This window comes from Panicum virgatum, chromosome 3K, assembly GCF_016808335.1.
Source record: "Panicum virgatum strain AP13 chromosome 3K, P.virgatum_v5, whole genome shotgun sequence".
Lineage (NCBI taxonomy): Eukaryota > Viridiplantae > Streptophyta > Magnoliopsida > Poales > Poaceae > Panicum > Panicum virgatum.
This window is the reverse complement of record NC_053138.1, coordinates 46,498,203-46,513,184: the sequence shown is the minus strand read 5'-3', so window position 1 is coordinate 46,513,184 and position 14,982 is coordinate 46,498,203. Positions and strand designations below refer to the sequence as shown.

At 40.2% G+C, this 14,982-nt stretch overlaps 2 protein-coding genes across 3 annotated transcripts; one reads left to right on the top strand and one right to left on the bottom strand.

The window, feature by feature from the left end:
- The first annotated feature begins 3,337 nt into the window (after nucleotides 1-3,337).
- Nucleotides 3,338-11,194, top strand: LOC120699357 (ATPase family AAA domain-containing protein FIGL1-like). 2 transcript variants are annotated; one of them, XM_039983334.1, is made up of 13 exons: nucleotides 3,340-3,697; nucleotides 4,745-4,883; nucleotides 5,071-5,490; nucleotides 6,108-6,343; nucleotides 7,608-7,735; nucleotides 7,807-7,925; nucleotides 8,000-8,092; nucleotides 9,283-9,384; nucleotides 9,475-9,577; nucleotides 10,170-10,253; nucleotides 10,321-10,416; nucleotides 10,514-10,641; nucleotides 10,817-11,194. In XM_039983334.1, the coding sequence occupies exons 1-13, from the start codon at nucleotides 3,399-3,401 to the stop codon at nucleotides 10,916-10,918; spliced, it is 2,049 nt and encodes a 682-aa protein (XP_039839268.1). In that variant the 5' UTR covers nucleotides 3,340-3,398; the 3' UTR covers nucleotides 10,919-11,194. The 2 variants fall into 2 exon arrangements, with proteins under 2 accessions (XP_039839270.1, XP_039839268.1); XM_039983336.1 differs by lacking the exons at nucleotides 10,321-10,416; nucleotides 10,514-10,641; nucleotides 10,817-11,194 and having other exon boundaries at nucleotides 3,338-3,697; nucleotides 9,475-9,655.
- A 627-nt stretch (nucleotides 11,195-11,821) lies between these two features.
- Nucleotides 11,822-13,766, bottom strand: LOC120700963. The gene is made up of 4 exons (XM_039985147.1): nucleotides 13,356-13,766; nucleotides 12,649-13,236; nucleotides 12,045-12,052; nucleotides 11,822-11,888 (listed from the first exon to the last, which is right to left on the bottom strand). The coding sequence occupies exons 1-4, from the start codon at nucleotides 13,764-13,766 to the stop codon at nucleotides 11,822-11,824; spliced, it is 1,074 nt and encodes a 357-aa protein (XP_039841081.1).
- Nucleotides 13,767-14,982: the final 1,216 nt, after the last annotated feature.

The following is a 14,982-nucleotide window of genomic DNA, read 5'->3' as shown; positions in this document are numbered from 1 at the left end:
AGTGTGCATCCATTTTTGATTGACCATGTCCATGCTCAAGTTACTTGGCCTTAACCCCTCTTAATAGTGCGATCACTACAAAACTATAAAACATATACTAACCTAAGTGTCCTTCTCAACCTTACGACACTTAGGACTAGAAAGATCCTTAGTCTTGTTATAATCTTGAGTTGAATACCGAGATCGCCTTTTTGAGTAATGAAATTGAGTGGCATCTTTTGACATATGACCAAATGAGCGATAATGATTCATTACGCTGCACAAACTCATTAGTCACAATAATGGTTGTCATTAATCACCGAAACATACCTTGAGGGCCTAGATGCTTACATCTCAGTAGTTATACCTTGGACTTCAGAGTTTCCTCCTCATTATTCGTTGTAGAAATGAATAATCAGTCAATGTTATAGTTTATGCACTTTCTTTCACAAACACTATGTTCTGCATGCTTGTTATTATTGATTTTCTTTTGAAAAAGTCAAAGATTTTGTTTTGTCTTACATTATGTTCTGCATCTGTTTTATTATCAATAGTTTATATTGTTAAAGTGTACTATTTCTTTATTTAAGCAAACTACTAAATCAGAATATATGTTTTTTCCTCCCAAGGTTCAGAGAATAAAGAAATACCTGTAGTGACCAATAAAGAACAAAAAGAGACACTGATTATGCCTCTGGATATGAAGATTACAGCATCACAGTTGCCTACAACTTCCCACAATGCTCAGCATAAAGATATAAGCAGTTCGAGCCAGCCAGCGTCAAAGCTTCATGAGCTTAGTTTACCATTACCAAACAAATATTTCGGACTATCACTGAATGAACGTTTTTATGGGAGATCTTTATCAGCACATGGTAATTCAAAAAATGATAACGAATTCCCAAGTTTTGATCTGTTTCAAGATTTGGATGCTGACAAGTTTAAGCAAAACCCAGCAACTGCACATGTAGAAAAGAACATAGTTACTGCACAAATTGAAGACATGAATGATTCCTTGATGAAAAGTTTGCAGAGAGGTTTTCATAAATGTGCAGATATGATTGAAGATGAAGCTCAGCAACAAACTCAGAATGACAAAATCCAAATGATTGAAATAAGTCAGCTAGAAATTCAACTTTATCTTGCAATGACTAACAATATTCAAAAAGAGAACAGGTATGATTACCCTTATATTTCTTCCGCTGTACAAAACATGTTTCAGTATTATTTTTCCAAGTTCTGAAATGTTTTCCTCCACTCTAAAATGTGCATTTTTATTTTCATGGAAGGAGTGAAAGAGTTTTCCAGAATGGTTATTGTTGGGTAGATAAGTATAAATTATCTTTGTTAATGATGAAAGGCGGCTGGATACACATCCATGTCATGGATTGCTTTTCAAAAATGCTTTCTTCTCATCAAAAACTAATTGCAAATGTTGAAGGGCACATCTTTCAATATTACTTTGAGCAGAATGTAGTGGTAAGTATTCTGTAATTATCACACATTATTATTTTTTGTTTTTTATTCACTCCTAGAATATAATTCTTTTTTTTCTTTTATTATTGCAGTCTACTCTCATGAAACAAGACTTAAATTTTAATTGTTACAAGTTCAACTACCTTGAAATTGTTGGATTTCAGATACACAAAGTTGGACTGGTAATTTAGTTTTGTTCTTATTTCTACTCATTGATATCAGATACACAAACTGTTGGATTACAACAAACTACTGAATATTTATGTTTTTTTTTCTAGGTGCACATTCCTTGTCATTTTAACAATCAGTGGGTGTTGATTGTTGTCAATTTCATGACCAAGAACTTCAATGTCCTCGACTCCGATTTGAATTCTGAAACTGCAAAACCAATTGTGCATTCATTAATTTATAACTTTAGAAAATTCTTCAACAACAACTTTGCTACCTCTGTTAGCTACAATATAAATGAGTTTGGTGTAAGTTACATTCCAGTTCCAAAACATGTTTTCAAGTAAGTTTTATTTTACATTGATTCCATCCATTTTCAAGAAACTTGTTCAAAATGCCCTAACATATGTTTACTAACATGCTTAGATATGATTCTGGAATCTTTGTCATCCAATTCATGCAAACATTTAATGGTTCAAGCATTGACCTCTTCTCAAATGTAAGTTATACTATTACCTAACAGCTCACTGCATAATGTATCCTATAAGACTTATACTATGATGTAATAGCTCACAGCATAACATATTCTATATATATAATCTGTTCTTGCAGTCAGATGTCAATAATCTTCGTGCAAAATTCCTCTTTCAATTATTAACAAGCAGGTTTAACAAGGTCGAGTCAGAATTTATGAAAAACTTTCGTCAGAGACATGTGAGTTTCTCGAACCCATAACAATGTTCTGTTTATGCATGAGAACATTGAAATGATTATGATCGAACAAATTTTTTATGGTTGTGAACAAAAAAATCTATGCTCAGAACTACTCATTTTCTCTTAATGACTTGAAATTTCTTTTCTAAAGGACATAGATTTTTCAGCTCTTGGTATCTGAGAAGTACTCTGTTTATGAAGAAGTACAATTTCATGTGAGATATTGTACAAAACTAAGATTGTTTGTTTGTTCTGTAAGAATTGCCTTTTATAATTTGCTCAATAAGCATACATGAAAAGATTGTTATTCTACAGGTGTTGTTTCACTGAAAGATAACTGAAGATGTTTCACTGCACTGTTTTGTTCCTCATGAGACAAATGAAAAGGATATCATTGCTCCAGATCCTAAGGAATCAGATTTTAAACTGAGAATGTTAAACAAAAATTGTTAATTGTTTTTTTTGAAGAGATTCGGTTCAACAAAGAATGTTAAACTGTGAATGTTAATTAGTTTTTCCTGAGAATGCTCAATTTTTTTACAAACAGTTAAATACGTTAATATGTCAAATATAACATGTCAAAGACGCGCGATGCAGTTGGTGAATCGCGGTTAATGTCAATCGGCGAATATGTCAAAGACACAAGCGGTTAATCAGCGGTTAATATGTCAATCAGCGAATATGTCAATCCGCCAATATGGGCCGCATCGCGAAAACAGTCCAATGGGCCGGGGAACTCGCGCTTCCGCGCGGAAACAGACGCCGCTTCAGGCGATGGCTCCAGCATATGTCGCCTGAAGCGGCAACTAATCGGACCCGGGTGTTTGTACCGTACTAATGCTGCGTTTTTTTTTTCAACATGTTAACCTGGCCCAAGTTGAAAGCCCATTGGATAGCCGTGAACAAAGGGAGGCCCACTTCCTCCTCCGGGCACCACCACGGCGCAAAAGAGCGGGAACCACAGCCAAAGTGCGGCGGCGCAAGCGGAACGGAAGTTACGGAACGGAACGGAGAACCCCCGGGCAGCCAGCACGCCCCGCACCTCTCACCCCCTCCCCCAAATGGCGGAGCCGCCCCGCGCCGCCGCCGATGCCGACGCGCCCCCGACGAACTGGAGGAAGGAGGCGGGCGAGCGGCTGCGGCGGCTCCACTCCCTCCTCTTCGGCGCCGACGCCGCGCTCGAGCGCGGGGACGCCGCGGCGGCGCAGGCGCTCGCGCTCCGCCTCCTCGGCTTCCTCGACTCCCAGGCCCCCGCCGCCGGCGCGGCCTCCGAGGAAGCCGCCTTCGTTGCGCCCATCCGCGCCGCGGCCTCCGCGCGGCTCGCCGCCGCCTCGCGCGCCCGCGCCCCCGACAGCGACCGGTACGGAACACTCACTGCCCCGCGCAATCCGTCCCCTCCCGAATTCGTTTTTCCCAATCGATGGCCGTGAAGGCTTCCGTTGATTGATTCATGGTAGTTTCGTGCAAACGTTTGGGATTCCGGGGATCTAGAGAGCGGGCCATGGCAGTGTAATGTTTCTGTGCCCTGTGTAGCCAGTGATTCGGTGGTGCATGCCTTTATGTTTCCATTTGTCCCGAAATAACATTTCGCGTAGTACATTGGAAGATATGTCGAATTTTCATTGCATGCACATGCTCTTGGATGTTACCACCAATTGGAAGTTTGGAACTACTTGTGCTGGTACAGCACTAGTAAGCTGGGTAATGTGGTTAAGTCAAATTTAAAAGGGGAAACAAAGGATAAAATAAGTCTTCATAGCAAAGGCTTATTCATTGGTGATGCTGCTGTTCCACGATATACACTTTAGCATCCTAAAAAGGATTTGCTGCTGTATAAGGTTAAGCACCGTTATGGTTAGCAATGATTAATAAACCTTAGTGTACTATGTTCGTATTTATTTAAGAAGCAAAAGCCCTTGTACAATTTTATCTCATGCATGAAGCATTTTCATCATCTGTACCATCTTACTCATGTATTTGTATATAAGTCTTTTGAGACCAGCACCTGTGTTTGTTAATAGTATTCTGGCTAAATCAATAAGGATATATGTCGTAGAACACGAATAACCATGGAAGGTTTTGAGCTGTAATGTCAATTGTGAAATTTGTCTGCCGATTTAATACGAGGTTTTCAGCTCTGGAACATTTGCAGCTATTTAACATAGGCAGTATCAGATGTTACATCTTTATCAGGGTCAGGGTTAGTAAAAGTTTGAATTTATTTTTGTTCTCTTTCCCTCTGAATTTTGTAACTGATGAGAACTATTAAAGCAATGTTTTGATCAGAAATTTGGTATTGTTGCTTCTATAGTCTTGGATTCTGGAAGATTGTACTCTACTGTATACTATCTCAAACAAATTCCTCTTTCTTGCATTAATAATTGCTTTTTATGTGCTTTGAGTTCAGTGCAGCTTTTGAGCTCGCAAAAAAGGATGCTGGCTGTGTTTTTGCAAAGCAGGGTGACACTAATGTCGAAAGAATCAAGTGTTCGAGGTATTTCCAAGCTCTTCTGCAGAAGTCCAAAGCAAATGCTGCTGATCAAGTGGTACGATTTTCAGCTTATTCTGCATATGTGTTGTTTTACTCATTTGCTAGCTTAACTTCTTTCTATATAGGATCATTTCTGAAGGTGATTTCGGAACTTGATCCTTGTTTTAAAAGCACATATTTACGGTTAGTTGTTTCCCTACTGACAGTTATACTCTTTCTCTACATGTGTTGAATTTTAAAAGAGTCCAACATGGCAAGAGTTTGCCGGCCAAGGGGTTCTAAGCATTGATGAAAGCCCAGCTGATATGGAAAATGAGAAGCTAAGCATCAGGGCTTCGAAATTAATGATGCAAACAAAATTGACATCATTATATAGCAGTAAGTCCTTGAAGGCAAATGGCGTACCAGACAGGAATATGTTCAAATCAGAGAACTCATCTAAAGAGTGCGCTGGTATTGAAACTAGAACAAATCAAAGTGGTAACAGGCATCCTGCTTACCTGGAATTTGAAGTGGATGTGAAACCCCGTGGGTTAGTGCAGAATGCAAAGCGGAAACATACAGGGTTCAGAAGTCCTATATGTGAAGTTTCAAATTCTCCATTAAGTAATGATGAAGCTGATGCCCCTGCCAATGAGTTTATGACTGCCAGGACAAAGATGGTATGCACATTTGTAACACGTACTTTCAGCTGTACTTCTGTTATTTGTTATATCATTCTTATGCCCCTGTTTGACAAATATTTTGGACGAGGGCTTCTATGTTTCTCCAAGTAAATCTGATCATAAAACACCAATGGTTTTCAATAGATAGGTGCAGTTTTTGCTATCATAAGCCCTGCTATTTTGTTTTCTTTTAGAGAAAACCTATATTGACGCGTAGTGACTCCAATTAGTTTCATACTTTCATAGCTTGTGTACTTCTCATGTTTTCTATCCACTACCATTGAATGCAATCTCGAATCACCTATACCAGCAGGCAATATATTTGTGTCAATTCTTGTTTATTAAGTGTTGCTCTGTAGCTCTTAATAGTTGATTCTTCATACTGATTTTCTCTTGATTGCCTATAGAAGTTCCTTTACACATATTACCCTTTAACCAAGGGTTTTATACTTATATTCTTATCATATGATGCCACACATGTAACACACTTTCAGACTTTCATTGTCCCTCCCCACTCTTGCTCCCTAACTAATAATGGTGATGACTTGACAACCTAATTTGTGCTATATTAATTCGGTAACCATGTTGGGTTGCATTTTTCTTTTCTTTTATAGGAGCTGGATGTTGTGCAAAAGCCTGGGCGTAATGTTCCACAAGGTGCTTCTGTATCGCCCCAATGTGATAACAATCATAGTACACGGAATTATGGTGTGAGGCCAAGCTGGAATTCTCGTCGAGGACCACGTGGTGGTTTTGTACCCCCTATTAGAAATAATGGAGGCTCAGGTACAACAATCTCCCGGGTCACTGGAAAAGGTGATGATTCCATGGAAGATTCAACAAGGAAATGGTTTGTATTTCCATTTCAACTGCCTGATACCATTTGAATTTGTTTTATCTTTTCCTTGTGATAGTTTAGGTTGTCCATCCACAGTTATGCATTCACTTTTAACTTCTTATTGCTTAGAATTATGAATTATCCACATCTTTCTCTTCTTTGGCTGAGCTGCACCATTGATGTTCTAGAAACAGTTTTTTGTTTGTCCTGGTATCTTTGCTGTTAAAATACAGCTATATAGATTCTTTGCAGCTAACGGTATTAGCACCCGTTTCTTTGTCTAATCCATGGTTCAAGTCCCACATTAGGATGACTTATTTTTGGATTATTCCATATTTGATTCTGTTACTTTTATGCACCTGGGCCTTAAGGATGACTCTGATATCCAACTGAACTCTTAACTTCATTGACATTTGTCCAGTGAAAAGTGAATTGAAAACCTTGTTAAGCATGTAAAAGTCACTAGCCCCTTCACAAATTCAGAAGTTTGAAAGGAGACATGTTGTAAAAAGTAAAAGTGTTCCTGAGTATGATATGCTTGAAGTTCTGATCATTTATACAATTTAACGTGAACTTCTTATAATAAATGGAATATTTAGCTATGGGGAACTGTTACTCAATTACTTGACATAGGAAATGCAACATTTGGAGTGCTGGACTGCATGGACATATAAGACAATTATTTGTTAACATGAGTATTTGCTTATTGACCGGAAAAGACAGTATTATGTGCAAATACTCTCCTCAAATACTAAGAATTTCTGAATCAGGCAAGAATTATTGATCCCCTCCCTTTCCCATCAGCCTTTGAAGCTACCAAGCACGTAACAAATCGCATTCAACACAGTTACTATTTTGTCTAAATTTAACTCTACTGAAATTTGGTTTGTTTTTGTAACTGAAGTTTAAATAATTGAAATGTGTTATGTCATGGGCATGCAAAGTCCTATTATTTTTGTCTGTCACTAAAAGATTTTGCATTGGTGGTCCTTTGCCGGGGCTCGAGGAGCGTCACACCTCCTGGCCCAGGACCTTCGGGCGGTTTAGTTGTTCTTTTTTGGTCAGGTCCCACCCTTTTGTCTATCTGTAATAGTCTATAGGTGTCCGTTGTAAGGGCACGATACATGCCCATAACTGTAACACCTGGGGCTTCTACCCCTCCCTTTTGCTTCTTAATATATTGATGTGCAGTTCTCCTGCGCGTTCGAGAAAAAAAAAGATTTTGCATTAGCTATTATTCTTACACCATATCTTACTAATAACTTACAATCGTCAGTATTGAAAGGCTATGCGGCCCTGATGGTGAGCTTCCTGAGAAGCTTAGGAATCTGGAACCTCGCCTTATTGAACATGTCAGTAATGAAATAATGGATAGAGATCCTAATGTTCGCTGGGATGACATAGGTATGCAGTTTCCTTCTTGCTCTTCAGGATTTCTATGGATCTTGTAACTAATTTGTGCCACACTGCAATAGCTGGTTTGGAACATGCAAAGAAGTGTGTAACAGAAATGGTGATATGGCCACTGCTACGTCCTGACATATTTCGTGGTTGTCGGTCTCCTGGAAGGGGTCTACTGCTGTTTGGACCTCCTGTATGTATTTATCTCATCCTCTTATCTTGTGCCTCTCCTTTCTCAATGCTAAATATATGCACTATTTTCAACAGGGGACAGGCAAAACCATGATTGGAAAAGCAATAGCTGGTGAAGCAAAGGCAACATTTTTCTACATATCTGCTAGTTCACTCACAAGCAAATGGGTCTGTATGGCACTTGTTTTGATTTTAAATTAACACTACTATTTCCATCATTTTACTGCCAAATTTTGTATTGCTATGCATTCTACAATTTCTACTATCAAATTATATCTTGCTATGCATGTCTATACTCAAATTAATGTGCCTAGCTATAGCAATTCCAACAACATTACAATTTACAGGGTAAATATTAACAGGGGCTAGTCAGGATGGCATGGGTTAAACGGATTAGAATACTGGAAGGAAACAATAAATTGTTGACCAGGAGTTCATTCTTCCTTGATTAATTATAATAACTATTGCCATGGTTGTGGGAATTGAAATGAAGCTTTAGCCATGGGAAACAGGAGATTGCTGTCCAAGGTGCATTAGCATGTCCACTGACCACCATATGGTGAGATTTCGTACCCACTTATTACTTTTACCCACTCCCCCCCCCCTACTCTAGCCAAATGAGGGCCTCTCATCCTGTTTCTCTCTCCTACTTTACATTGAGCTCCAACAAACCCCTCATAACTCGCTCAGATGAAGTGCAGGGTGGGGGCTCCTAGATGTGGGAGATCGAGGCTGCCGGATGAAAAGTCTCTTTTTCTCTCTCGAATACAGGATGAGAAGTCTATCAAACTTAGAAAGTAGATGAGGGGTCTGCTGGAGACATTTTTTGTGTGTCTCTCTCCTAAACTTTAGAGTAAGGGTGGGATGAGAGGTGGGTTGGAGTTGCTCTAAGGACTCTTAAGGATATAAGACCATACCCATGCTTCAGAAGGTGGCCACCTCAAGATTTGGTGGTTTGTTATCTCGACCTAGTTGTTTAGGGAGCCACTGTGCCAAACCCCCATTGCACATCTGACACATCATGGCTGACTTGTTGCCGGTGAGGTCATCGGCAGCAACCACCTGTTTCCATGACTACAACCTTCACTTTAATTCCCTGGACTCAACGAAATCATATCATTTGTGAAACCCTCTTGGATAAAGAAATGTGAGAAGAAAAACCAACGGTAAAATCCTGAGGAGTGTTTCGGGTTGTTCTATTCTTACTTTACAGTAGCATAGCATGTGCACCGCACCGCATTGAAGGTAAATAAAGATCCACATCCACAGAGCAGCATAGCTGCAGCATTCCCACACAATAGAAAATGGGAATAATAATCCTGTTTTAGGATTGACAATTAATTTTTTTGTTGGTGCAGATTGGTGAGGGTGAAAAGCTAGTTCGGGCACTTTTTGGTGTGGCCAGTTGTCGCCAACCTGCTGTCATATTTGTAGATGAGATAGATTCATTGCTCTCTCAGGTTTGCTAAATACTGCTTGGTTTTTTGTTATGCCCATGTACATCGTTTTTATTGACTCTTGAGTCTTGACATCCTTTAACATGATTTCAGCGCAAATCTGATGGTGAACATGAATCAAGTAGGAGGCTGAAAACACAGTTTCTAATTGAAATGGAAGGTTTCAACAGTGGAAATGAACAAATCTTACTTATAGGTACCTCACTAGAAGTGAAAAATGTTCAAAAGAATCATAGTTGTCTGCAGCTTTGCATTTCTCTTTGAATGCATCAAGGTATATCCATATTGCATTGGCATTTATTATTTGAAGTTTATGCATAGGAAATTGAAGTAATCCTTCATCTGTACAACCCCCACCCCCACCCCCCACCCCACCCAAAAAAAAAGAGAGAAATGTGAATTCTTTATATGGCACTGAAATTTCTTGGAAATCCCTTGTTCTATCACTGAGGTGGGTCTGTAGTACCCATATCTCATGACACAGTGAATAGCTTTAAAAGAGTAAGGCAAACATTCTGTGCTGTATAAGGAGTTGGCCCAGAAACAAAATTTTGGACGTGACAATTGTTTGCTTGATCATGTGCCCCTTCCACGGTTCCATGCACGCTAAAGACCCTCCACTAGCTATGACTACCAACACATGTTAGTCTTGTGTTCATTATGTAAAATTTTCCATGTCTTCATTTAAAAAATTTCTATAAGAAACCGAAAGTTGGTGGATCAAATAAACTAATATGGATGGGGAGTAGCCAAGTGGATACTGATATCTTGGTGGAAAATGATGGCAGGCGCAACAAACAGACCTCAAGAACTGGATGAAGCAGCACGCAGGCGTCTCACAAAACGCCTATACATCCCCCTTCCTTCATCAGGTAACACTATTTCTTTTCTTTTATAGTTAAATCACTGCAGAAATCTTACTCTACCATGGTTGTGAAGAAGCACGGGCTTGGATAATCCGCAATCTATTAGAGAAGGATGGACTTTTCATGCTCTCTGATGAAGAAACAAGTGAAATATGCAAATTAACAGAAGGTATAACCATCCAATTTTCTTAATATCGCTGTTATCTTAGCAGCTTGATGTGATCATGCTGATTTTTGCTGCTTTAAATAATGTTTGTTATTTCCAGGTTACTCAGGATCTGACATGAAAAACTTAGTGAAAGATGCCTCAATGGGACCACTAAGAGAGGCTCTTCAAAGGGGCGTTGAAATCACAAAGCTCAGCAAGGAGGATATGCGACCTGTGATGCTGAAGGTATTAGTCAAATAGGTGTTGGAATCCACGAAATCAGAGGTTTCTGGCCATCTAAAGAGAAAAAAGTTGTTTCACTCCATGGATCACTTCTGATCACTGATTAATAACTCTTTTTTTTTTCCTGCAATGCGCCTGATTCATGCATTCAAGTTATTTTGCTTATTTGAATGTGCAGGACTTCGAGAATGCTATGCATGAGGTCAGACCTTCTGTTTCTTCCAGCGAGCTGGGTACTTATGAAGAATGGAACAGGCAATTCGGCAGCCTATCAATGTAGTTTGTAGGATGGCATCAACAGGTAAAAACGTCACTGACAGGGCTTCAGTGCTTTACCCAGAATATGATATCCACAACACACGTGCCCCCCAAATGTTTAATCTGCGATGGGAAAAGCTTGGTTGTAGGTTCTCTAGAAATAGTTGTCAGAATATGAGAGTTCACGCACATTGCATCACAAAGCAAGTGGTTTTGCTCATGTATCTGTAATAGCAATATCAGCTCCTAGCATTCTTTGAACTATTTGAAGTTATTTAATTGAGACGAATTGTAGCCAGGGTTTTATTTCCCGACCGGTAACCGGTAACTGCCGGGCTCCAGTTCCGGTTTACCGGACTGGTTTGACCGGTTACCGATCGGAACCGGTGGAATTCAAATTTGAATTCAAAAGGCGTAGTTTAACCGGTTCCTACCGGTATACCGGCCGGTTTGACCGGTTTACTGGCCGGTTTGACTGGTAACCGGTCGGTTTGCCTGGTAACCGGTCAAATTCAATTTTTTTTGGTTTAAATTCAAATGCCCGCAAAGTATACTAAATAAATGTTTGTATAACATATTTTAGTCTAAATGAACCCTCCAACCCTCTTTTGTACTATTTTTATATTGTATTTGTATACTTTTGTATGCACGTTTTTTTGTTTAACTTCAAATCTCCGCAAACTATACTAAATGAACGAATTTTTGAGAAAATTTGACACTATTAGATTCGTCGCACCTTGAAGTATTTTTAGGATTTTTTTGGAATTTTTCATTTTTTTAAATTTAAATTTAAATTTTGAATTTCGACCGGTTTCATACCAGAACCGGTTCGGACCGGTTTGACCGGTAACCGGTTACCGACGGTTGGGTTAACCCTGATTGTAGCAGAATCCTAATGTACATGGAAAAGGAATATAACTATTGTTCAATTGCTTTCTGGTTTCACCTTTAGTGGACTAACTGAAATGTAGAACACCAGACCTTTGAGGCATCTGCAATTGCAAGTCATCAAGAAAAATTCGCAAGATATGAATTTGGGGATTTATAGAGAATGGAAGAATTAACTTTGTTCATGTTCAGGTCGTTGTGAAAGAAAAGGAGTATTTTTTTTCTCGGGATGAGTATATGGCACCGATAACAGTCCTCACCTGATGACCTGAAAAAGGCACAACTGAGATGGGAAAATTTGGTGAAAGGTGCTCTACAACATTTCGCACCATACAACATTGCCGGTCTAATCGCCGTTCTATAAAACTTGCCTTTTAACTTCTGAGGTACCTTCTTGTCACAAAAGATGCCAGATGCTTGGCGCCACTTCATCCATCCCGCTTTGATTCTATGACTAACATCCTCATCAATATCTCCATCTCTCTGTAGCATCGATCCTAAATATCGAAAGGTATCCCTCTTGGGCACTATTTGGCCTTCCAAACTAACATCTCCCTCCTCATGAGTGGCGCCGAAGTCATACCTCATATACTTAGTTTTAGTCCTGCTAAGTCTAAAACCTTTGGACTCTAGCGTTTGCCGCCACAACTCCAGCTTCCTATTCACTCCCGCACGGCTTTTATCAACTAACACGACATCATCAGCGAAAAGCATATACCAAGGAATATCATCTTGTATGTCTCTTGTGACCTCATCCATAACTAGGGCAAAAAGATACGGGCTCAAAGCTGATCCTTGATGTAGTCCTATCTTAATCGGAAAGTCATCTGTGTCACCATCACTTGTTCGGATCCTAGTCATTACATTATTGTACATGTCCTTAATGAGGGCCACATACTTTGTTGGGACTTTATGCCTATCCAAAGCCCACCACATCACATTTCGTGGTATCTTGTCATAAGTCTTCTCCAAGTCAATGAAAACCATGTGTAGGTCCTTCTTCTGCTCTCTATACCGCTCCATGACATGTCTTATTAGGAAAATTGCTTCTATGGTTGACCTTCCAGGCATGAAACCAAACTGGTTCATAGTGACCCGCGTCATCCCTCTCAAACGATGCTCAATAACTCTCTCCCATAGCTTCATAGTATGGCTCATCAACTTAATTCCCCGGTAGTTGGTGCAGCTTTGAATATCCCCTTTGTTCTTGTAGATCGGCACCAATATACTCCTTCTCCACTCTTCAGGCATCTTGTTCGACCGAAAAATACGGTTGAAAAGTTTTGTTAGCCAAACTATAGCTATATCACCTAGGCACCTCCACACCTCGACTGGAATACCATCAGGGCATGTCGCCTTACCTCCTTTCATCCTTTTCAACGCCTCTTTGACCTCAGATTCTAGAATCCTCCTCACAAAGCGCCTGTTGGTGTCATCAAAAGAGTCGTCCAGCTAAAAGTTGTATTCTCATTATCCCCGTTATACAGTCTGTCAAAATACTCTTGCCATCTAAGTCTGATTTCATCCTCCTTCACCAAGAGCTGATCCATATCGTCTTTAATGCACTTAACCTGGCTGAAGTCCCTTGTCTTTCTCTCATGCACCCTCGCCATCCTATAGATGTCCTTCTCTCCTTCCTTTGTATTCAGTCGTTGGTACATATCCTCATAAGCCCGACCCTTCGCCTCACTCATAGCTCGCTTTGCGATCTTCTGTGCCACCTTGTACTTCTCTATATTATCTGCACTCCTATCAAGAAACAAACACTTATAACACTCTTTGTTCTCCTTAATAGCCCTCTGGACGTCCTCGTTCCACCACCACATGTCTTTAGTTTTGCACCCACCCCCTCTGGTCATCCCAAAAACTTCCGAAGCTACCTTCCGAATGCAGGTCGCCATCTTCTTCCACATGTAGTTTGCGTCGCCCTCTTCATTCCAAGAGCCCTCCACAATAACTCTTCCCTTGAATACCTCGGCCATCTCCCCTTTTAGCTTCCACCACTTCGTTCTTGCGATCTTGGCTTGTTTAGACCTACGGGCACACATCTGAAAATGAAAGTCGGCCACCAACAGCTTATGTTGGGAAACTACACACTCTCCGGGTATAACCTTACAATCGAAGCATGCTCGTTTATCCTCTCTTCTTGTGAGGATAAAGTCGATCTGACTAGTGTGTTGGCCACTACTGAAGGTCACTAAGTGGGACTCTCTCTTTTGAAAGAAAGTGTTGGCTAGCATTAGGTCAAAAGCTACAGCAAAGTCTAAGACTTCCTCCCCTTCCAGATTTCTGCTACCAAAACCAAAACCCCCATGTGCCGTCTCGAACCCTGTGTTTGTGGTTCCTACATGACCATTAAGATATCCTCCTATAAAAAGTTTCTCCCTAATAGGTACAGCTCTAACCATGTCATCTAAGTCATCCTAGAACTGTCTCTTAGCACTCTCATCGTGTCCTACTTGGGGGACATTGAAGCGCATCTAGGCCGATAGATGCTAATGGTAAGTTTCGGTGATTAATGACAACCGTATGCGACTAACATGTGTTTTGAAGGAAAAATCAATGATTAGATTAGTCTCATATGAAATATGAAAGGAGACCCCTCAATTCAAAACAATCATGCGCGCCAAGGACTCAATTCCAAATATTAAGGACCTTTCTAGTCTCAAGTGTCACAAGGAGATGAAGGACACTTGATTTAGCTAGGGTTTATAGTTTTTAGTTCTTGACCGTACTATTAAGAGGGGTTCATGAGTTAGTAGCTTGATCAAAATTGAGTTGGCCTTAGAAATCTTGCACACTCGCTCAAAAACAGCCCAATATGGTCAATAGAAATCAACACAACACTTGGAAGAAGAAACAATCGAAGTTACATTCAAATCCAAGTCAATTCAGTTGAAAACGAAGAAAAATAGCAGCACCGGTTTAACCGATGCCCCTAGCATCGGAGCATCCGATGCTTGGCGGAAGTTCCGACGCCCTGTCGGTCTATCTCTCTGGATGCAAGCAGAAATCAAATCAACAATCTCTATAGCACCGGTTGAACCGATGGTCAAAAAGATAAGCACCGGTGCATTAGATGTACTATGTTCCAGAGAGCATGTTTAGGTGGACCTCAACTCGTCTTCAGCACCGGTTGAACCGACGCTTCAGAATCAACCACCGGTGCATTGAATGTACTATGTTCCAGGGAGCTTG